Raw genomic sequence first — 25547 nt, 5'->3', positions numbered from 1 at the left:
TAGGATGGACCATTTCCTTTCCTTTTTCATGACAGCTATGCTCTACAGGGCCTACTTGGGCCTCATTTGGGAAGTTCACAGCCCAGTGTACCATCATTGCTCTTACACAATGAAAACTTTACCATCCCCTGGACATTCCTTTGGTTGAACATGTAGTTAGCAGGAACTCATTTCATCCAGCAACATTAACTCAAGCTCCACCAGGCCTTCTTGAGTCTCATATACAGATGTTATATCTTTAACTACTTTTAAGTTCTGCTTTGTCTGTCAATTAGCATATATATCCCATTCCACCTCAGAGTGAATTTCTGTGATACCATCCACTACCCATGTTTTTCAGCCTTCCCCAAGCTTGGTGGTGCTGAAAAAAACTTTCAGTCTGGTCTGATGCTCTCCAAAAGTTCCTATTGCTGAATGACCCTAAGATCATGCCTAAAATTCATAGACCTTTCCTTCTTAATCAGTCCTTTGTAATATGGGGTCCTCTTTGTCAAAAGGCATCAGATAACCACTCACAACTGTCATTCTCACCTTGTTGTAGCTGCCAGCTGAGATTCTGGTGCCACTGAACACAACACCTGGTGTTATGTATCATCAGTTAGTGATACATCTTGTTTTTGTTTGTGTGTCGTCCGCATATTTGGTCTGCTGTTACACTAACACTGTGTGTTTTTGAGTCCAGAGATCAGTGTTATGATGTTCAGATCCATTCAAAAAGAATAATGTTTTTACATGCCTGCCAAGTATTTTGCCACTTTCATGTCTTTCCATAAAGCTTACAAAATATTCCTTAGCAGTTGTTCTTTGTTTATTGGAAAAAGCTCAGTAATAGGTGGAACTGTAGTATAGCTTCTTAAGATAATCAGTCTCACCATCATCAGCTAGCCTAACATGGCTGGGTTTGCTTTTAGAGGTAAACAACATAACAGGATCACAACTCATCAAAGATGTGGGAGTTTGCTTTTTCATATTAGTGGAAGAAATCTTGAGCTCTATTTTAGGGCTTCATGAAATAAGTAGACTACTTAGATGTGGGAAAGTTGCTTTAAGACTTCTATCACCACAGTCTCTGAACCTTTTCTTGTTCTACTATTTCTTGCTCTTCATTATCCCAATCATGACTGTGTTTCTTCTCTTTCTTAGGTTGCTGTCAATTGCATTCCTATTTCAAGTCTCCTCTCATAGTCCTTCCTTTAATATGTTGCTGTCAATTGCATTCCTATTTCAAGTCTCCTCTCATAGTCCTTCCTTTAATATGCCTTTTTCTCTTCCTCACATGACTTCTCTCCTAAGCATGCTTTTCTATTCCTTACTTAATTATGTCCCATCTTTCAGCCCCCTGTTCCTTATGTTTCTCTTCTCAATAGTTTTTCAGGCGCACTCTCACATTGCCTCAGGGCTCCCTCCTTCAGCCCTGTTTTATGGGGCCAAGATATCTGTGCTGTAACATGTTATACAGTAATGTATTAAGGCTACCTCACAGTGCTAAGGACAGTTTGTTGCATGAATTCTCTAGCACCTGCTTATCACAAAAATATAGCAGCTGAAGAGGAGCCTTTTGGTCTGATTCCCTCCAACTTCATGCATACAGCTGGGAACATGTCTTTGATGGAACTCAGTGTATCCCAGAGATAACAAACCAGCCTTGTATAAGCTTTAGTTTTTACATTGCTTGTTAGTTTTGAATTCTACAATTTTTTGCTAACTCTTAGGCATGAATTACAAGTAGCTAGCTGGCACACATCATAACTTACCTCTATACACTAATATTCCATACCATGAAATATATTAGTACATGTTTTGTTAGAATGAAAAATAAGGGAGGGTAGTTGGCTCTGGTTGGCATACTTAAAAACTTCCATCATTATACATAGAATATGTAAATTTTGAATGCATATCTTAAGAGGAAAGAGTAAATAGAAATGAATAAGGAAAGAATGTCATTATTTAGATAAGTATGTTAACACAGTTAAACCACCATAATGATGCTTGTTATTGAACAAGTATTGGCATGTTGTGATATTGTAGCAAGACTAGGAGGCAGTAGGTATTGTAAATGGCCAAGGTTGCTGTACAAGTGATAATAATATCTTGTTTTAGGGATGATGAAGGAAAGCTACGTGTGTTCAGCGTTAAGGTTGCTCTTGCCACACTGTGTAGTAGCAAACCTCTGGATAAGCTCAGGTGTAAGTACTTAAGTCTGTTGAGTTTATGGTCAGTAGACTGTAGCTGTATAGCATTTATGATATAGTATGTGAACATATATTTTACAATTTGTTTAAGTATTAGAGTGAGTTTAAATATTTGAACAAAAACAATGGACAGTCCTACGGTGAGAGAAATACTGTCTGTGTTTATGTCTCCCTGATGATCCGTTTCCAACAAAAGTGTTTTGTGTGCAATATTTTTCAAGTCATATTCTTGATTTAAAGTTAGAGGCTTATGAGATATGCCTTCATTGCTTCCTAAAGGAATCTAAGTGTTGTTTAAACTTTCCAACAAATACAGCAGCTGCTTTATTGAAATAAGTAATTGTGAATCATACACTGACCTTGCAAAAAACAAAGGAAAAAGGTATCTACTTAGCAAAGAGATTCTTGTTAACAGCCCTAAGATAGAAATGGTGGAATCATAAGAGAGACAGTAAGAAACTAAAAAAAGGTTGTTAAGTGACCAAGAGGAACAAGGTTAAGTAAACTCACTGGTAGGTGATTTTGATAATAGATAAGATGTATAAAGCATAGGGATGCAATTGTGTATGAAGCAAATGAAGTATGCTGGTTGGAAAAGAGAAATGAGAAATAGGTATATGATCCCATTTAGCGCAAAAAATTAAGTTTGAGGTATGGTGTTATAGGGGATGCAGAGTTAGGTCAAGAAGAAATGTGAGAATGGGAAACGGACTGCCAAAATAGGTAAGAAATAGAAAAGAAGAGAATGAATGAGGAAATGCAGATGAATCTGGATGTGGTTTTGAGTGAAAATTTAAAGGATGTTTTAGATTTTAAGGAAAGACTTAAGAAAGGAAGTAAGATATATGAAGAAAAGAGGATCTCAATGTTATTTAGGATCAGAATGTAGTCAAATAAGTGAGAAAAGGAATATTTTTGAAGATTGGTGAATGTCAGAGATGCAAGTAAGGCATATCCATTGGCACTGATTATGAGAGATAAAGCTGTACTTTCATTTTTCAAATTATTTAAGTTTTTTCAAGGGGAAAAGATGATGGAAGATGACGAAGAAAAGTAAGCTTTGATTTTTTTATAGAAACTCTGAAAGTGCTCTATGAAGTAAAATCACACATATAGATCAGTTTCAGCACTTGGTCTCTTCCACTCTGCCAGCTGTTACCACAGTGGACCAAGATAATTTAGCAGTTTTTAAGTAGTCTCTCCATGGAGTTTCTAATCCTTTAAAGTCTCATTTCTTTTGAGATTTTTTTCAGGATTGTGGTACAACCTTGGTAGAAACAAGAGGCTTCAAAATGTTTATTTCTTATCAACAGACAGAACTCAGTATCTTTGAGAGCATTTGCTTATTAAGGGGTTAAGACATCATTCTGTCATTATGAACTCCTTTCCCACTTTTTAAAAGGTGAATCAGGTATGCACAGCCTCTGGAATTATTCACATGCATCCTCAAACCATGTTGAAATGGGAGACTTCCACATTACATAGCTTCTACTTATTTTTTCTCTTAGTTTACCAAGTTTATTCATCAGGTGGGACTAACGTCTCTGTACTACCTTTGTACATAAATGCTTCCATTGTATATGACTCCAAACCATTCCTCCAACATCATCTGAAATGTTCCAAGCTCTAATCATATTTTATTGTATTACCCATATCTTTTTCAGTCTGCCTTTCATATTTGAACCTTTTTGACTGATCAGTCATGTGCATTACCATTTCAAATGATTGATCATCTGCCTTACCTTCTTGAATGACCAATCATCTGCCATACTTTCTACATGAAAAAATCTTCGTAAATAACATTCATCCATTTGCCTTCCTAATGATTTCATCATAAAACATATCCCTCTCTTCCTGGAAATTGCCATTGAATCAATAATTGTATTAGCACTTGCAAGTTTTTTTCTGCTAGTTCTCTCTGTATATTTTTCTTTCTCTTTCAGTTACAACTTTAATACTGTCTGAGATTTAAGTTCAAGTAGTCAGTAGGAACATAGGTTGGAGCCTTTGCAAATACTGTGCTGGACTTGCCCTCTGCCTGTGGCCTGTTAAAGTTGAAGCACTAGAGGCTAAGAAGTGGCTCTGGAGTTCACTAGTTATGGAGACTCCATTGCTGTCGCCACCCCCTTGGGGAAGTTCCAGAAGGGAACAGGCTTCACAGATATAGATATAGACTGAGATTTCTGCTTTACTGTTGAGTGAGATTTTACATTATTTCATCAGTTAATTCTTGTTTCTTTGGCCACTGCTCTGAAACATTGCAAATTATCAGCTGTTTTCGCTTGGGAGGGACCAGGAAGTGATGAAGGAAAGATGGAGTGAAAGAGCCTCTGTGGTATCAGGAGGGTAAGAGGCATGCATATGAAAGAGTAAACTGGATTGATGTGTTATATGTGGTGCAACTTGCTGTGAGTAAACTGAACCAGTTCATATGAGCCATGGAAACCACTCACACCACATATTGTTCTCAAACATATCATTTCCACTGCATCCACCTTCCTCTACATATTCTCATCTATAGCCCATGCCTGATGTCAATGCACATAGCTAGGACTACTGTACCTTCAAATGCACCCAGTTTTTGCTTTCCCAGTTAACTGCATCTCTTTCCACACATACCTCAATCTACCAGAACCAGCATTTACCTCTGCTACTTCTCCATTCATAAACAAATTCAACAACCATGCTGCAGACCCATCTGTACCTGGATACTATCACTCTTCCATCTACATACTTTCTCCCACAGACCCACCTTCACCTGGAATAATTCACTCTCCTCCCTACCTGTTCACCGCACACATTCCTTTCAGTCTTGATGAAAATTCTCACTGCTATTCGTTGCTTTCCTCCCACATCATGTGTTCACAAGGCCTTCCACAAGGCATCCTTCTCAACTCTGTCATCAGCTTTCTGATTCGCCCATCCTCAACCACTCCTTAAACCACATGTGTCCTCCCCTATCTAATGCTCTGTACATGCTTTCACCCTCTCAATCACCACATTCCCATACTAGTACTACTTACATCTGTAGTTCAAACACTCACCTTTATTCCCTTGCTTTTATACATTGGCTTTATATATGTATTCTGCCAATCCTCAGGCACCTCACCATGATCCGTGAATAACTTTAAAAGTCTAACAGATCACCACCACATTCACCCCCTTTCTTAAGGAATCCAACTGCAGTATTATACTCTCCAGCCTCCTTGTCACTTTTCATAGTATAGAATGCTTTCAACATCTCTTCTATCTTCATTAAACCACTTTCTGTAACTGTTTTTTCACATACCTTCCTGACCCGAACACCTTACATCCCCCATCCTATCATGAAACACATTCTGCACTCCCCCTCATCTCATCACTACCTGTTATCACATCTGTTTGATCTCTACCAATGATCTCATTGATTCTCTTGTTTTTACCACACTAGTAACCTCCTTCCAAAACATATTATTTTCCTTGAAGTTTACTGATTCTCCCTCACTCCAACAATCATTTGCCCTCTTTTTTTCAACCCCATGCACTTTCCTCTTGACCTCCTGCCACTTTCTTTGGTACATCTTCCAGTAATTTACACTCCTCCCTGTTAGTGCCACCCATATATCTCTCATTTTTTTTTGGAAACAGATGAAGAAATGGCCTCATAGGCTTTGGTAGATTCTGCTTACTTGTGTGTACACTGTGAGTGAAAAGACATCTTCAGCAAGTTTGTACCATCAAATTTTGATGAAAGTGAGTACAGTCTCATTGAGGTAATTTTCACTCCAAAGGAGTCCACAGTTTCCCTGCTACTATAAGCAATACAACCTTGAAGCTGCAGGAGTCCCATCAGAGAAAGCAGTCCTAACACTAAATGATATTGGTAATTGTAGTGAGTAGATACTGTATAAATACATATGTGTTATTTGAATGTATCTGGACACTAATATGCTTATGAATATATAGTAACCTCTAATTTTTAACAGATGTATTCTCACAAATATCTGATGGCAATGGGCACCTCTCTCTCAGTCGCTTTTCTGAGTACCTGAAGGAAGTCCTCGCACTACCAGCTGCAGTTTTTGAATCCCCAAGTTTCTCATACTCAGAAAATTTAGTTACTCAGATTTTTGATGGAGTAAGTTATTGATTTAAATGCCTCTTTTTGCTCAATTAGAATAATAGCTTTCGATGATTCCAAATTTACGTTGCTATATGATTCTTGAAAGTTTATTGCTTTGCCTGAACCATCAAGTTTTTTAAATATTTTGTTTCTCTTTGTGTATATAGAAGTTGGTGTCTTAATTAGTTTTACTTCATATAGCATGAACAAAAGATGATGATTTTACTAATATTGCAGTCAAGCCCAAAGTCAAATAACTTTGCAATAGTTTTAGGATTTGTTGTTTTGTTTGTTGCTGATGCAGTAAAAGCTGTATATATGTCTTACATCTTCTGTTTCAACAGCTAATGCCCTAGGAAGTAATGCTATGAAAAAGCTTAAAACAAGCCAGGCAGCCAAATGCCTATTTATGAATTAGATTCAGTTGATTATAAAACCTATATTTAGCTTTTACAGTCAACTTTTGACCTAAATTGATGAACCCTCCAGTTATTTTCCTTTGAACCATTAGCTTTTGTTAGTCTTATGCTTAGCAACAGCTGCTCGTCATTCTGAGTGCACTAGAACTTGAATAGCTGCTGTTGTCGATTTTTGATATGATAAATGGTCGCTGGAACATTATTCTTTTTTCTCAGTGAATCAGTATTCTTCTCATGTTTTCCTATTGTTTACGAACGACTGCTTTCTGTTGCAGTTTAAGTACAACCTGTTTACAGTTCACCTCTTTGCTAGAAAGATTGTATTTTGGTATCATGCTAGAATTAGCTGCCATACGTGCTAAATTTGGAAAATATACGTACAGAATAAAGTCTGCATACTGCATTTAGTCACATCCATTACTCATCAATCAGCACTGTTATGCACACTGTTATGCAGACTTATTCCCCTGTAATTTCTCCATACATTCTTTACATCTTTTCCTATGAATAAATGAGCAGTAATAACCTTTACCTAAGCCTCAGGCACAACCTTCTGTTTCCATGCACAATTACATATCAGATGCATTCACCCCATACTCAAACAGCTATAATTCCATCCATTCTAGGTACCTTTCCTACCTTCAACCTCATTATTGCCCTTTTGCAAAGGAGAAACTAGCTATAAGAGTGGGAGCATGGGTTTGTAGAGAAGAAATCATGCATAATGAATGACAGAATGAACTAAGTGTAAGCAAATATTTGATGATTCAAATTATGTTATAATCAAACTTTTATACAGACTACATCAGTAAATGTTTCAAAAGTGGCTTTGGTATTAAATGGTGTGTGAATGGTCAGCCATTGTAATTTTTTGTGTAGAATTTTGAATGTATCAAGTTGTTTAGAATGCTGGAAAGCATACTTGATTAGGAGAACAGAAGAGTGATGACTGGATTGATTTTGTGTTCAAAGGCTGCCAGGAGGCATTTAAAACCATCCCACACAGAAAACTAGTTAAAAAAAAAATGCTGGTTTTTAGGCAGGCATTAGGGGAAGATTCCTTTGGTAGTCTACAAATTGTCTGAGTGGGAATGAACAGAGACTGCTTCTCGGATGAACTTTTTCTAAGTGGGCTAGGGTAATCAATATTGTGTTACAAGGTATAGTCTTTTGGTCATCTCAGATAAGCCTTTTTTAAGTGGGCAGGTGGCATGCCACAGGGTTGGGTATCTTGGCCATTATTATTCTTGATGTACCAGAAGGACAGGAGTCATATTTGATTCTGTTTGCAAATGATACTAAAGTCATGAGAAAAGTAAGTAATGAATAGAATTGGATTGATTTACCAGCTTATTTTAAGAAACTAAAGAATGGGACACATACATGGTTGCTATTAAGAAAGAAGTGGGTGTGCTGGCTGTCATGGAAATTTCATTTGATAACAGTGAAAAGCAGTCCTATAGTATTTGCAGCTGATACCAGACTTAACTTGAAGTGCACTTCAGAGGATTAGTTACTGCACTTAAAAAGACATAAAGGTCTCCTTGAGAAAATCAGGAGTGCAGCAACAAAGATTAAACCAGAAATAAGTGAACAAAGTTATAGGGGGCATTAGAGGATTTGTATTTGTGAACCACATAGGAGTGATGATTGAGGAGACTAATCAGAAAGAAGAATTCTCAGAAAAAGGCAAAGAAAAAGCAACAAGAGGTCATAACAAGAAGATTCTTAGAAGGAAAAATAAATTCTTTGATGATAGCATTTTCAGTGAATGGAATAAGCTGTGTGATGAAACTGAGTGCAGAGAGTATAAGATGTTTAAAAAGTTACATTTCAGTAAAAAAAACAATGGTACTATTCAAATAATTGATAACTGTTTATATGCCCACAGCATAGAATGTGCTCTAAATAAGAATGTTTGGCAGAAGGACTTTTTTAGATATACTCTTACTGATAGCAAAAGATCTGGGTTTCAAATGATTTTTCAGGTACTGTGTGATGATTTGAAATATGTATGCTAGTGGTTGATATAGTTTGTACATGTCTTCAGTATACACATGCTGGCAAAGCATCAGAATGGTGTTTTTTCGAGAAGTGGTGACTACATCACTCAAAAATGCCTTTTTGAATTTACCTTCATCTCGGCTTAGTAGCAGTGGTGCTCTGTATTTCTCCATGCAAAATGTAGTTGCTTTATGTCTGAAGCATGTCAGGAGACCATTCCAACTTTGGGTTACATTGTCTTGAAGAAACAAAAGAAGAATTTTACATTTTTGTACAGCTTTATTTCCTATCCATTTATGATTTTTCTGGTGTTTCACACCTATTGGATGTGTAAGCACTCAGTTATGAGGATTAGTTTTTAAAGCTTATTTCTTGATCTTGGTTCAGATTTTCTTTGCTGTAGTTTTACACCAATTTATATGTGTGTGCAGTGAAGTGAATAACATCTTTCCAAAGAATAGAACATGTAACAGGTTTAATGAATTTACTTATGTATATGATTTTGAATGTAGGAATAAGAAAATGAAATGGAAACTGAGTCGGTAGTTATGGTGAAGTTTATGACCTGTGAAAACTACATGGTTGATTTGAAGATACAGCATAGATAGAAAGCCTAGTTGAGTGCAAGTAGCCTGGTGACGTGTGAGACATGGTTACGTGGTTCAGACACTAAATAGATTGAGGAATTGGGAAACCAGCAAATGTTTTATTATGAAGGGATTGTTGTGTTTGACAGTTGGTTAAAATCTTGAACTGGTAAGAATGAGAAGATAGAATGGATGTGGCAAGAACATCTAAGGGAGTGTATCTGCACAAGTTGAGTAGGATTGGATTTAGAAGAAAGTGAGGTCAAAGTAATGTATGAAGGAATAAGTTTTAGAGGTATATTTCAAAAGAAAAATCGATTTGAGTGTGCATAGATGATTATGTATGGAGAAGATACTGGATGAGATTTACTACTACTCAGCATTTATAATTTGTTAACAGTTAATTTTCCTTTTTCACTAACAGATAAAGCAAATAAATGTTAATGACTTCTTAGAAGTAGTTTTGGAGGATCCTGGACCAGAATGCTTGGCATGGTTACCTCTTCTACATCGTCTTGCTGCCTCTGAATCTGGTAAGGCTGCAATAAGAATGTGAAATTTTTTTTCCTTGTGCTGTGTCTAGAGAGCTTTGCTGAATATTATTATTTACAAATGTCAGCAAAATTATACGTGTATTTGTTATCCATTCTGTTCAGGCACTTTGATAATGACACATGTTTAGAATTTTGCTGAATAATTGTATTTCCAAGTTCAGCAAAAGGATACATGTAGTGTGTGTGTATTTCACTTACAGTGCCATAAGGCTAGTTGAATTCATTCCCTATATTGCCCAAAATTGTCTGTGGATAGATCTCTGTAGTAAGAAGCAAAGGAAGGAAATAGTTCTAAGGCATCCTTAAGGAGTACACAAATCATGTGTAAAGTACAATGCCCTCTTGTGTTTGCTCCATAGATGCATTCTCTTGATCTGGAATATGGGTCTGTACATTGGAATTTAGCAGGAGGTCAAGAAGAAGGTGTAGGGGCTGAAAAAGAGGGCAAATGAGAGATGGGTTACATACTAGTACCTACAGTGAGATTTTTCCATGGTGGCATGGCTAGCTCACAGTATTCAACACCTGCTTTGCATATTGGAGAATGACATATCTCTCATCCATCTTTCTTTGTCCCATCACTTGTGTCTCTTGTTGTATAATGCTAGTTTTTTCAGCAGCTACTCCTCTGGTAAAGTTGTCTTTTCTAGGTTCATTCTGTATTGTCTTTAACTGTGAGTCTACTTTCCTTTTGAATATTTCTTTAGTCACTCTATGTAGATTTCTCAGATCACCTGGCACACATTAGGTAATTGTTCCAACTTCCTTGCTGGGCAATTTTGTATCTTTGCTCTATGCCTTTTTGGTATGTCGGTAGGTATTACTCTTCCCTAATGATTCTGTATCATCTTTGCCTGGTTGCTTTCAGGTTCTACACATTGATATTCATTCCCTCCATTTGTTGCCAAACATATAATATTATATATCATATATCTCTCTCGTTTCAATTCACTCTATTCCTTGCACGCCTCTCACCCTCCTGCATGTTCAGGCCCCGATCACTCAAAATCTTTATCACTCCATCCTTCCACCTCCAGTTTGGTCTCTCACTTCTCGTCGTTCCCTCCAACTCTGATACATATATCATCTTTGTCACTCTTTCCTCACTCATTCTCTCCATGTGACCAAACCATTTCATAACACCCTCTTCTGCTCTCTCAACCACACTTTTTATTACCACACATCTCTCTTACCCTTTTATTACTTACTCAATCAAATCACCTCACACCACATATTGTTCTCAAACATCTCATTTCCAACACATCCACCCTCTTCCGCACAACTCTATCTATAGCCCACGCCTCGCAACCATATAACATTGTTGGAACGACTATTCCTTCAAACATACCCATTTTTGCTTTCTGAGATAATGTTCTCGCCTACCACGCATTCTTCCCCGCTCCCAGAACTTTCGCCCCCTCTCCCACCCTGTGACTCACTTCCTCTTCCATGGTTCCGTCCGCTGCCAAATCCACTCCCAGACATCTAAAACACTTCACTTCCTCCAGTTTTTCTCCATGTAAACTTACCTCCCAATTGACTTGTCCCTCCACCCTCCTGTACCTAATAACCTTGCTCTTATTCACATTTACTCTCAGCTTTCTTCTTTCACACACTTTACCAAACTCAGTCACCAGCTTCTACAGCTTGTCACCTTAATCAGCCACCAGCGCTGTATCATCAGTGAACAACAACTGACTCACTTCCCAAGCCCTCTCATCCACAACAGGCTGCATACTTGCCCCTCTCTCCAAAACTCTTGCGTTCAACTCCCTAATAATCCCATCCATAAACAAATTAAACAACCATGGAGGCATCACACACCCCTGCCGCAAACCTACATTCCCTGAGAACCAGTCACTTTCCTCTCTTCCTACTATTACACATGCCTTACATCCTCGATAAAACTTTTCACTGCTTCTAACAACTTGCCTCTCACACCGTATATTCTTAATACCTTCCACAGAGCATCTCTGTCAACTCTATCATATTCCTTCTCCAGATCCATAAATGCTACATACAAATCCATTTGCTTTTCTAAGTATTTCTCACATACATTCTTCAAAGCAAACACCTGATCCACACATCCTCTACCACTTCCAAAACCACACTGCTTTTTTTGTTATTCTCTCAAATACTCTAGTCTGTATTATTCCAGCAGTAATTTGGATCCTCCTTGAGCATTAGAGTTAGGTTCACCATTTTTTGTTTACTACTTGCAATAGCTGATTGATATTTGCCTCATTTCTGCAGCATTGTAAGCAGCTTGGCTATAGTTTCTTTCATCTTCTTTAGAAGAATTGTTGGAATTCAATTTTTTAAATTCTTTAAAAAGAGGTTCTTTTATGGTATGAGTTTGGTGGATGAGTGGAATAAGATGACTGAGGACATGATTAATGTAGACAGCACACTTAGATTTAAAAAGTTGTATGATAACAGAGTATGTTCAAAAGATGGGGCTCCATGAGTGTAAAACTCCCTCCCTGTTAAGTACAAATAGGTAATTATATGTACATAATTACATACCAGCTGTGGTATTTGAATTTTGTTCCACCAAAGTCCACGCAGGAAATACATTACAGGGTTATTTTTGTGAAAGAGCTTAGGGTTGAGATTGAGACTAATCTGTTGCTAGAGCTGCATACAAGGTAAATTACGAAAGGGGCAAAACGTCTGTTGGCAGATATTAGAATCACATTAAAGTTTACAGATAAAGATGTTTTGGCAAGCTATTCAGAATATACATTGTACCAAAACTGGACTATGCCTTGCAAATCTGCTAATCATAACTAAAGAAGTACAAGATTATATTGAGAGGGTATGAAGATCATTTAAGACGTTATTGGAAGTAAGAGGACTGAGTTTGAGTCAGAAGCTGAGGGCTACAAAGCTGCCTGCCTTGGAAACTGGGAGATAGAGGGGGGACCTGGTAACAGCCTTCATATTTCTAAATCAGCTGGATGGTACTGACAGTAAACAGTGCTTGAAGAGATGCAGGATGAGAGTAACCAGAGGCCATGACAAGAGGCTGGGTAGATATTTAATATAGTTAAAAAGGATGTAAAGACACTGGTTTATTGTAAGGGTTGTGGATGGTTGGAATAAACTGTCAAAGGAGACTGTGTATGCTAGCATTTTACTAAGGTTTGAAAGGCTAATTAGTGGATTATAGAACTCAGGAGATAGTTTCCTAAGAGTATAGAACTTTTTCCTCGTACTGCATTTATTGATAGTTAAACACATATACAGCAGCCCCTTCCCAAATGTTTCCTCTCTAGTTTAAATGCAGAAACTTTTTCTGAGGTGAGCAGAACATACATCCAATCTCAAGAACTCTTTATTTCACTGTACTTGGAGAAATTCTGTTTGCTGATTGGAGTGTGAGGACTTTGCATGATTTAGTCCTATCCATTGGCAAGATGTTACAACAATGTGGCAGGGCTTTATTTGCATTGTCCATTGGTTTATCTCACTTATCAGTAATGATGAGGCTTCTGTCCTTAATCTTATGGAAAACTTTCTTTGTAGGGTCTGATGATTGTCCTTTACATAGCTTCGTTTGTAGTGCTTAAAAATTTCAGCATCAAGATTAATTTTTTGATAGGTGTTCCCTAGTTTGAATAAAGTGTTGGTCCTTTTGTCAGTTATGAGGAATGTTGATGGTACATAAATGATGTGGAACTCCAGTTGCCTTTGCATATTTCTTACCTGTCCTGGAACCATTTTCTTTATTTCTTAATGCAGAGAATAGCGTAAGCAGCTCAGGATAGACTTTAGGACAATATTTGGTGAGAATATCTAGTCCAAAACAGTAATTAATCTCTTGCATCAAAGCTGGTTTTTATGTACTTTCAGTTTTTTATGGTGGCTTCAGACATGCTTTATACACTGTATTTTGGATGGCTTCATTGTAATTTAAAGTACAGCTGGGAAGACTGAAGTAGCTATATTTCAGATGCCAAAAATAGTCTTAGTTTTTCTTTTTTTTTTTATTCAGATTACTATATCAGAAAAAATGATTTAGTGAATTGGTGATATAGGTAAAGCTTGCTTATCATTATATCATTATATTTTGAATTATAGATGCACTGTGGGCTGTTGATCTGATTGACGATGACTTTGTTGATGAGTGTAAGTGCCTTAAAATTTTCACTGTTTTGGAGAGTACTGTAGTTACTTGATTATTTCCACCATCCCACTTTTAGGAGATAATTACTGCAACATTTCCCTTGCTCAAATAAAGTCTAGTATTTCATTAAATCAAAACATTTAGATTATAGTTCAGTACTCATGTCTAACCCTTTTACTGTAGGCATCAGTGTTGAGTCATATTACCTGCAAAAAGTGCTTTTGTCTAATATCTTGTCATTTACTATGGTATGCACAGACATTGACACCTTTCCATGCTGAAGCCCCAAAAGATAACCATGCTTTGGAGAACAAAAACCCTGTACTTTATGGTAACTTAAACAACTGTTATCTTGATAAACAAGAGAGTACCCTGCTCCTCACACAGTAATTTAGAAATTGAAAACAATGAAAATCAAAAAATGAGATATTTTAAGAACAAACAATTTCACCTTTTATTGGAATGGATTGACTTATTGTGGTTAAGATATAAAAGTCAGAAATATCAGTTGAATTGAGTAATGTTGGAAATGAGTAAATGAGAAATTATATTGAAGTAGGAAACAGTTCTCAGAAGGAAAATTTATTCATTCTAGATTTTTAAGGGTAAGAAGGTAAACCAAAAAACCTTAATGTGGTATTAGTGTGATAATCACCCATAAGTGTTACAGAAAAGTGGAAGGGAGATATTTTGAGGGATGATATGAATTATTTGAATTACTACCAAGTGATGAAAGGATATCATGATAATGATTTGTACTCTGAGATTGGAAAACGATGAAGTTGATTAGGACAATTTTACATGAGTATGGAAAAGGGTATGTAATGAGTCTTGAAGTTGAATAGTGAATAAAGCAAAATATCAGAGATGTTTCTCCAGACATAAATTGAATCATCTCTTGAATACATGATAGATTATTGATGAATATTTTAGCTCTTATGGAGTACGTAAATGTGAGCATTAGAGTTAAAATCGAATAAGTAGGCTATATATATATTTTTATATTATACTTAATTGCCGTCTCCTGCATCAGCGAGGTAGTGCAAGGAAACAGACAGGGATGGGCCCAACCCACCCACATTCACCTGTATATACATAAATGCCTTTACACACACATATACATACACAGACATATATACACATGTACATTTACTTGCTGCCTTCATCCATTCCTGTCGCCTCCCCGCCACACAGCAAGGTAGCACCAGGAAACAGATGAAGAATGGCCCATCCACTCATATACACTTTTTTTTTTTTTTTTTTTTTTTTTTTTTTTTTTTTGTCTCCCGCATTTGCGAGGTAGCGCAAGGAAAACAGACGAAAGAAATGGCCCAACCCACCCCATACACATGTATATACATACTCGTCCACACACGCAAATATACATACCTATACATCTCAATGTATACATATATATATATACACACACAGACATATACATATATACACATGTACATAATTCATACTGTCTGCCTTTATTCATTCCCATCGCCACCCCGCCACACATGAAATAACAACCCCCTACCCCGCATGTGCACTCAGTCTCTAGCTGTCATGTATAATGCACCGAAACCACATGTATATATGTATATATGTATATATGTGTATATGTACAGAGCATCAGATTGGGGAAGGGCAGTGTGGTTTCAGAAGTGGTAGAGGATGTGTGGATCAGGTGTTTGCTTTGAAGAATGTATGTGAGAAATACGTAGAAAAGCAAATGGATTTGTATGTAGCATTTATGGATCTGGAGAAGGCATATGATAGAGTTGATAGAGATGCTCTGTGGAAGGTATTAAGAATATATGGTGTGGGAGGCAAGTTGTTAGAAGCAGTGAAAAGTTTTTATCGAGGATGTAAGGCATGTGTACGTGTAGGAAGAGAGGAAAGTGATTGGTTCTCAGTGAATGTAGGTTTGCGGCAGGGATGTGTGATGTCTCCATGGTTGTTTAATTTGTTTATGGATGGGGTTGTTAGGGAGGTGAATGCAAGAGTTTTGGAAAGAGGGGCAAGTATGAAGTCTGTTGGGGATGAGAGAGCTTGGGAAGTGAGTCAGTTGTTGTTCGCTGATGATACAGCGCTGGTGGCTGATTCATGTGAGAAACTGCAGAAGCTGGTGACTGAGTTTGGTAAAGTGTGTGAAAGAAGAAAGTTAAGAGTAAATGTGAATAAGAGCAAGGTTATTAGGTACAGTAGGGTTGAGGGTCAATTCAATTGGGAGGTGAGTTTTAATGGAGAAAAACGAGGAAGTGAAGTGTTTTAGATATCTGGGAGTGGATCTGGCAGCGGATGGAACCATGGAAGCGTAAGTGGATCATAGGGTGGGGGAGGGGGCGAAAATTCTGGGAGCCTTGAAGAATGTGTGGAAGTCGAGAACATTATCTCGGAAAGCAAAAATGGGCATGTTTGAAGGAATAGTGGTTCCAACAATGTTGTATGGTTGCGAGGCGTGGACTATGGATAGAGTTGTGCGCAGGAGGATGGATGTGCTGGAAATGAGATGTTTGAGGACAATGTGTGGTGTGAGGTGGTTTGATCGAGTAAGTAACGTAAGGGTAAGAGAGATGTGTGGAAATAAAAAGAGCATGGTTGAGAGAGCAGAAGAGGGTGTTTTGAAATGGTTTGGTCACATGGAGAGAATGAGTGAGGAAAGATTGACCAAGAGGATATATGTGTCGGAGGTGGAGGGAACGAGGAGAAGAGGGAGACCAAATTGGAGGTGGAAAGATGGAGTGAAAAAGATTTTGTGTGATCGGGGCCTGAACATGCAGGAGGGTGAAAGGAGGGCAAAGAATAAAGTGAATTGGAGCGATGTGGTATACTGGGGTTGACGTGCTGTCATCAGTGGATTGAATCAAGGCATGTGTATGGGGGTGGATTGGGCCATTTCTTTCGTCTGTTTCCTTGCGCTACCTCGCAAACGCGGGAGACAGCGACAAAGCAAAAAAAAAAAATATATATATATATATATATATATATATATATATATATATATATATATATATATATATATTTTTTATACTTTGTCGCTGTCTCCCGCGTTTGCGAGGTAGCGCAAGGAAACAGACGAAAGAAATGGCCCAACCCCCCCCCATACACATGTATATACATACGTCCACACACGCAAATATACATACCTACACAGCTTTCCATGGTTTACCCCAGACGCTTCACATGCCTTGATTCAATCCACTGACAGCACGTCAACCCCGGTATACCACATCGCTCCAATTCACTCTATTCCTTGCCCTCCTTTCACCCTCCTGCATGTTCAGGCCCCGATCACACAAAATCTTTTTCACTCCATCTTTCCACCTCCAATTTGGTCTCCCTCTTCTCCTCGTTCCCTCCACCTCCGACACATATATCCTCTTGGTCAATCTTCCTCACTCATTCTCTCCATGTGCCCAAACCACTTCAAAACACCCTCTTCTGCTCTCAACCACGCTCTTTTTATTTCCACACATCTCTCTTACCCTTACGTTACTCACTCGATCAAACCACCTCACACCACACATTGTCCTCAAACATCTCATTTCCAGCACATCCATCCTCCTGCGCACAACTCTATCCATGGCCCACGCCTCGCAACCATACAACATTGTTGGAACCACTATTCCTTCAAACATACCCATTTTTGCTTTCCGAGATAATGTTCTCGACTTCCACACATTCTTCAAGGCCCCCAGAATTTTCGCCCCCTCCCCCACCCTATGATCCACTTCCGCTTCCATGGTTCCATCCGCTGCCAGATCCACTCCCAGATATCTAAAACACTTCACTTCCTCCAGTTTTTCTCCATTCAAACTCACCTCCCAATTGACTTGACCCTCAACCCTACTGTACCTAATAACCTTGCTCTTATTCACATTTACTCTTAACTTTCTTCTTCCACACACTTTACCAAACTCAGTCACCAGCTTCTGCAGTTTCTCACATTGATCAGCCACCAGCGCTGTATCATCAGCGAACAACAACTGACTCACTTCCCAAGCTCTCTCATCCCCAACAGACTTCATACTTGCCCCTCTTTCCAAAACTCTTGCATTTACCTCCTTAACAACCCCATCCATAAACAAATTAAACAACCATGGAGACATCACACACCCCTGCCGCAAACCTACATTCATATATATATATATATATATATATATATATATATATATATATATATATATATATATATATATATATATATATGTATGTATGTATGTATGTATGTATGTATGTAAAGTTAATGAAAAGGCATTGAATAGGACCTCAGTTGTTCATGCCATCTCAAATGACATAGAAAAAGTAGTAGTTGATAGGCAACCACTGATCAGGGTACTCTGCCTGGGTATTGGGAGGGTTATTGATGACTGCATAGTAAGCCATCACTTCAGGGGCTGTCAAGTTGCCCTCCTCTGATCCTGGTAACTGGCTTTTCTTTCTTCATCCATCACCCACCCATGGACTGCTGGTGTTCAGTCTCTCCTTGTCACACATAACTCTTGACATCACTTAACTCACACAGTTCAATATTCATGACTCTAGATTTTGTTATGATTAGTACTTTACACTAGCCCTGCCTTTTGGCATAATGGTAAGAGCAGTAGATAGAGGTACTAGGTAGAAACATTTGACTGGAACATTAGGTAGAGACATTAGGTGTAAACAGTAAATAGAACCATTAGGTAGGAGCATAATGTTAAAGTAGTAGGTTGGAACTTTAGGCAGGAACATTAGATAAGCATGTTAGGTAGTAGTTGTCATTAGGAACATTCGGTGGGAGCCTCTGAAAGCACTGCATTAGAGTTGCCCTTTACCTATGGCATTTGAAGGATGAGGCACCTAAGACTGAGAAACAGCACTGGGGTTCATCAGTTATGGAGATTCTTTTGCTGTGACCACCTCCCTGAGGGAGATCCTGATAGGAATGGGCATCAGAGATAGATAAGTAAAATAAAGAAGTACATGCTAGATCTATATTTAAAAGAAATCTTAATTGAATCAACATAGGGAATTTCATGTATATTACTGAAACTGATTTTGTACAAGGGATAGGACTGTAAAAGAACAGTCCTGACAATGTTAGATGGTTTTAATCATGCTGTCAAAGACTAATCTTTAAAAGAGTTTCTGCACCAATGCTTTTCAAGCAAGGTCCTAGACCTGCTATAGCAACATTTGGAAAGATATGGATGTGCCAAGACGTTGCAGAGATTTGTGAAACTTTTTAATTTGGTTTGCAAATTCCCGGGAAAATTGACTTCTGGTTAATGTACATACAGTAATTCTTTTTTCATAAGGACTTAAAGGTTGATAATGTAGGTGGCATGAACACAAGTATCCTATTACATTTTAAGGGGGGATATTATCAGCCATTAAGTCATAGCTTGATTAGTATAGTGAACAAAAGATGTTTTTGTTGGGGATTGGGGGCTTTTGTTTGATGCATTATACAAGACAGCAAGAGAGTGGATGTGAACGAATGAGGCCAAATCTTTGTCTGTTCTGGTGTTACAACACTGATATGGGAAACAACAAGAGAAAGAAAGGAGTTTAGACCTGAAATAACTGACCTTCAAAAGAACTACTTTGTCTTATACTGTGCTTTCCATAGAACATTTCATACACATGTATTTACCCATTAAGAACACATTTATGAAGAAATATTTGTAATTAATTTTCCTATCCTTAAACTATAGGAAGACTGCGAAAAAAAGAATTTGAATTATCATTAGACAGTAAAAGGGTTTATTTAATGTGGTAGCAGACAATTTCAGTTATGTGAAGAAAGATCATACAGTAATTCTATATGGTGGGATAATTAGAGAATGTGTCACACTGTGACTACAGTCCTCTTTAGCACAAAATCCCTTATGGCACCCTAAGAGACAGCGTAAAGTTAGAGCAGTCTTTCCCATTTATCTCCCAAAGCAGTGACCTACCTAGCAGGTTTGATTGTATGATAGCTTTAGAAAAACTTATCCTTTACCTCTGACATCCCTAACAGTAGTTACAATGTGAACTAATACCTAAATATCTAGTTTGAAAAGATTGCTGGTTTTTTGTGATTCATCTAAATAGGACAGTACAAGTATTACATAGTATAGCTCATCTCATTCCCTTGTATTATTTGATTCTTTGAACATTATAGGTTTATTGTTTACTCTCATTCATATAGGTATGTCATTTGTATCAAGATAAACTAATTTGTAATTAAGAACACTTATAACTGTTTATACGATTTTCTGTATTGCTTTGTCTATACGCATAATGTCCTTGTTGTTCTCCCATATTTTTTTGTTTTGTCTGTTCTTACCCTTCACTCTACTGTTGCCCTTTTTTGGGCACTCAATATTCTTTTTTTAATAGAATAACCAAACTGGTGATTCAATGAAATGTGGGTCCATTATATGCTGTAAATATTTTTCTAAACATTTCTTATCAATTTACTTAAAGTCAGTTTTGATATTAACCAGTGTAATATGCCTGTATAGTTTTTTTTTTATGTGGTCTGGTAAAAGGTTAAGTGCCATACCAGTCCAAAGCCCCACTCATACACAGGTTGCTTTCATATTTCTCTGCAAGATAATGGCAAAAACTAGGCCTTTGTTCACTGTGTTCCATCATCACATTTAGTCAAGTTGAATTTCATCAGTAATGCAACCCACCAAAGGTGGAGCATATCTAAATATCTTTGTATGTTGCCATAGTCATGAACACTCCTTACTCCTTTGATCTTTAGGTTTGGCAGTATCAACAAACATTTTCAGGTATGATTTAGTTCTTTGGAACAATTAATATACACAAGTATGGAATAGCAGTGGTCCAAAGACTAAACCTTGCAGAGCATCTTTCTGTGTTATTACCTATTTTTGATATCTTCTTGTGAAATCTATGATTGGGGCTCATCTGTCAAGCCTTATTTGCTGTTTATAACTGTATTTATTTTAAGCACGTTTTAAATTCACTGCTTCTTCACTTGTTCCATTGATTCACCACTCTGATACTGTAGAATAATTTCATCACATTTTGTTATATCTGTTTTCTATTTTGTCCTCTCATGGTTAAATACATTTTTACAATGAAATATTCACCTTGTCAGATTGATTTATGATCTTAAAGGTTGACATCATGTATCTCACTCTGCTTTTCTCTTCCTGCTTAGGCAGTTTAATGGCACTAATTCTTTCCCTGTAACTTGTCTTCCTTATTTCAGGTACAGTTTTTGTTGCCATGCGTTGGAGCATTTACAGCAGATGTATGTTACTTCAAGTAGGGCACCAAAATTGTTATTTTTCACTTTGATTTGGGCTTCATATATCTGTTCCTAGTTATCTGAACATCTTGCCCATATACTTGAAGGCAGTTTTGATACTAACTGAAAGGCAATATGCTCTCTTACCATTTCTCCAGATACTATTTTGAAGTAGAACTGGTATTTTGTCAACCTCAAGTTCCTCTCACACACAGACTATGTAATTTGTTTCCTGCAAGATGGAAATCATAAATGGACCTCTCTTTATTGCACATAATCTTCACTTTGAATTATGTTGGTTTAAGCCTTTCTAATCATTTATTTTATTAGAGCTGAAGGTTGTCTTAGTCTCTTTGTAGGTTCTTATAATAAAAGACCCTACTCCTCATATTTCTCACATGATTAATTATCATCAGATATATCCAGATATGATTAAAGTATAATTGCTGTGGCCACCCCTTTGAGGGAGTTCCAAGTGGGAACAGGCATCAGAAATAAAGATAGATGGATATAATTCAAATTCTGTTAGGAAGCCATTAACATAAACCAGGGACAGCAGGGGCCATAGGATCAAGTTGTTTGAGACCTTTCCTGGTTACTTTTACCCAGTTTGAGTAAACACCTTTAACATACTTCCTTTGCTTTCTTCCTCTTGATCTAGGTGAGGGAGTTCCCCTCTTACTCCTGCTTTTAGCTGCAATTTTTGGGTCACCTTGCTGTGGTTGACTGTGTCAGAGGGGCTTTCTGTCGGTCCGAAAACACAAAGTCCACCCACCCATCTCTATCTTCTCCTCCAGTGCTCCATTCTGTTCCTCTTGGAGTGTTCCATCTTTCTGTCACTTTTTGATCAAGAATTGAATGATATTTTGAGTGTCTCTGCACACTGAATATTTAAGGTGAAATTTTGTCAGGGCCTTGTGCCTTGTAAGGATAAAAATTCTCTGGTATCTTGCTCAAGTTCTTGTGTAAGAATCTAATCATAGCCACTCCTAACTACCTGGGTCAGGAATTCAAAAACCCATTTATCCAAATTAATTTGCTCAAGATAATTTTCAGAATGTGTTCTTTTTGGTTACTTAGGAGGCCCCTGATGTGCAGTACAGGTATGATTATTCAGTATGATTACATGCAAGTATTTACTGGAATTAAGTATCTGAACAATAAAATTGTACATTATTGGACTAATTTGGCCATAATCCTAGCTGTTAAACCAGTTTCATAGTAAGCTATATATACTGTATATTATCCTGTCATGGTACCAGGATGTGTAGATATAGTTTCTTTCTCTCTTGAAAATGTCTACACACTGTACCCTTTTTTTCATCCACAGGGACAGAATAGGTGGTAAAAAACATAAATACGTATAGAAGCATTACACTATTCACGCAAAAAATGGGTTTCAGGCTGGCATGTATAGGGAGGCTATTGAAGGTTTTGTTTCTTTATCTTGAACATAGTTTCACACTATCTGATTTCATATATATGCACAGCATTAGTGGTGAAAAGAGTAATATATTTGCAGATTTTACACCAGTCACACTGAAAATAAGTAAGGACAATGATTGGCTGGCATATGTAGGAAGGGTATGAGGGTGTTTTTCTCTTGAATATCATATGCTTCAAAAGTCCTCAATCACCTTGGGAGTACATAAAGAAAACGTTAAGTGCATTTGTCATATAATTTCATCAGTATAATGATAGAACATAGGTTCTGCCCTTCTTCTCTACATAACCCCAGTAAAATCACCTACTGATTCACTTATATCCTTGGATTCTGAAAAAAAAATTTTCTTAGTTTCTTCACCAGCTGATGCAAGTGATAAGTGTTCCTCATTATCACTTTAGTTATCCAACAATGCACATTTTTTTCCTTGGGATCATTGTGTTCACACAGCCTAGAAATCAATAGCTGAGTGCCTGTAATGGTGGTTTTGGGGGTAGGAAATTTCAGGGAGAATAAGATATTTTGGAAGGAGGTTGATAGTGTGAGAAAAATAAAGAGAACAAATGGTAACATCAGTGAAGAAGGAAAACGGGGAAATGGTAACTGACAGTGTTGAGATGAAGATGGAGACTACTTTAAGGGATTGTTGAATGTATTTGTTGATAGGGTGGTAGAGATAGGGTGTTTGGTTCAGGGAGGTATGTGAAGTGAGAGACTCATGAAAAGTGGTTTGTTGAAAAGAGAAGAGGTATTTCTAGAGGTTTGTCAAGTGTATCTACACACGTCTTCAGCACATGGTGAAACTTCACCACTTCGCCTTGTATGGGTGAAGATCCTTTAAATACCTTTTATAGGTACCTCAGTAATAACTGAGACCTCTTCCCTATTCCATCTTGTTTGTTTTAAAGCTTTACTGTCTTCCACTGTGAAAACTTGTTTAGCTCTTCACATATCCATATTTTATCCTCTACAAATCCTTTTTCTGAAGCCCTTTAGCTGATTAGTTGCTCCTTGACTCTTCCTCAATATTCTTTACAAAGTTTCTTTGTTCCTCCTTTCTTATCCTGCTGTGCTTATTCTTTGCTCTCTTAAATGTTACTAATTCTGGCAAACGGTGCCATCTATAATATTGCTACAGCATATCTCAAAGATCTTTGTTTTTTTATATCTTGTATTGAATTATGCTCCCCTCTTTTTGAACCTTCCCTTTGTGATTGAGCTTAGAGGTACCCGTGTTCCTACTATTTCAATTTAAATTTCACATAATCTTTCACCACAGTGTCCAGGTTCTTAGCTGCTGAAATCAAATTCACAATTTCTGTTACCATGGAAATTGTAATGCATTGTGGAGTTTCCTTAAGTATATCTCTTCTGTGAGTCTTTTCTCATTTCTTCCTTTCTAACTTCAACATTTACCATATGATCAAACATATGCTTTATATGATCACTTTCTCCAATTGTTGTATCGCATATCCATGCTAGTATGTGTGAAATTAAGATATAGTAATGATGGTGTATCAGTCCCTCTCATCCTGGTGTTTTCATTGACATGCTGAAATATGAAATTTTCTTGTACACACTCAGATAACATTTGTATTCCATGATTCTCTGTTACCATGAAAATCCAGATATTCCCAGTTTAACATTTTATGATTGAAATTCCCCACTATCAGTATTTTACCCTCTTTGGGGGCATGTTTTACTGCTTCATGTACCATCCTGTGTATTCCTTCATTGTTATCATTGTATATTTGTTCTGAATCATTAAAACATTTTAGAGGATTATAAATGTCTGAATGTTCTATGGTAAGGAGTAGATAGTAGATTTTTAGGTATTTGATAACATAAATTTGAATGAGAGTAGAAAAGCCCAAGTATTGTCACTAAGCATCTGTGTAATTAAGATTTATTGCTTCTAGTCATCCATCAGACCATGTGCGATGGCTGCCGAAGAGAGAACTTCACTGGATTGCGTTACAAGTGTGAAAAATGCCATAACTACAGCATGTGCCAAGAGTGCTTCTGGTTGGGACGCTTTTCTCCTCCGCACTCCATTCATCATCAAGTGAAAGAATATACTGCTTTTGTATGTAGGAGAATAATCAGGTTTAGTGTTTGTGCATGTAGATGTGTATGTGATGTTTCAAGATTGTATGTACCAAATCCACTCAGTGTTCTTACATGTGATGTCCATGAGCGATGTTTTAAGGCTGTATGTACTTAATCTGCCCCCATCAAATTAAATGGATTAATTATAAAAGAGAAAGGTAATCTAAATTTCAAAGTTAATTCATTTTATATATTATCTTTGACTTATCTCTTGGATACAAGGCTTGAATCAAGTGCATATTATAAGCTTGCACCTTCTGTGGCAACATATTTTTGCAGATCTGGTGTCCCCAACCCCAACCAAGGGGTTGACACAAAAACAGGGATGCCCAGTTCCTTGAGGTAGATTTTCTATCCTGCATTAAGTAACTTAACTTATTTGATTGTTTTTTCTTTCTTGTGGGAAATCATAATTCCTGTTATACAAATAATATCATACCTGTGAATCATCAGTCTGTTATGTTGGGTAATTACAAAGTTATTTACTGACTTGAATTGCATGTTTTTCATAGAAATTGAACATTATTTTTATGCAACTTAAACAGAATTCAGAAATAACAAACAATAGTGGTTATAATTCCTGCCCATGATGACTTAATAGGTTATAACAGTATATGAAAATTTACTAAGTATACTCAGTTCTTCCAAGGTTATTGATTTTCAAAACTGATTGAGTTGATTGTATAGATTATTTTGAGAATCTGTGATCCCAAAACCAAAACTATTTAATTTTTGGATTTTACAGTTTTTTTTATTATAGA

At 37.2% G+C, this 25547-nt stretch overlaps 1 protein-coding gene across 3 annotated transcripts in view; it reads left to right on the top strand.

Moving 5' to 3' along the window:
* LOC139755889 (dystrobrevin beta-like) overlaps positions 1-25547 on the top strand; it is a 167836-nt gene that overhangs the window by 87536 nt on the left and 54753 nt on the right. For 2 of the 3 annotated variants that reach the window (XM_071674599.1, XM_071674597.1), the window contains 5 exons: positions 2101-2186; positions 6158-6309; positions 9729-9837; positions 13942-13989; positions 24597-24763. In XM_071674599.1, the coding sequence (XP_071530700.1) occupies positions 2101-2186; positions 6158-6309; positions 9729-9837; positions 13942-13989; positions 24597-24763 (562 nt within the window). The remainder of the gene's footprint in view (positions 1-2100; positions 2187-6157; positions 6310-9728; positions 9838-13941; positions 13990-24596; positions 24764-25547) is intronic. The other variant, XM_071674598.1, reaches the window with a different exon arrangement.

Source organism: Panulirus ornatus, chromosome 20 (genome assembly GCF_036320965.1).
Source record: "Panulirus ornatus isolate Po-2019 chromosome 20, ASM3632096v1, whole genome shotgun sequence".
Taxonomy (NCBI): domain Eukaryota; kingdom Metazoa; phylum Arthropoda; class Malacostraca; order Decapoda; family Palinuridae; genus Panulirus; species Panulirus ornatus.
The sequence above is the reverse complement of the archived record's forward strand: the minus strand, read 5'-3'. Positions and strand labels throughout refer to the sequence as shown.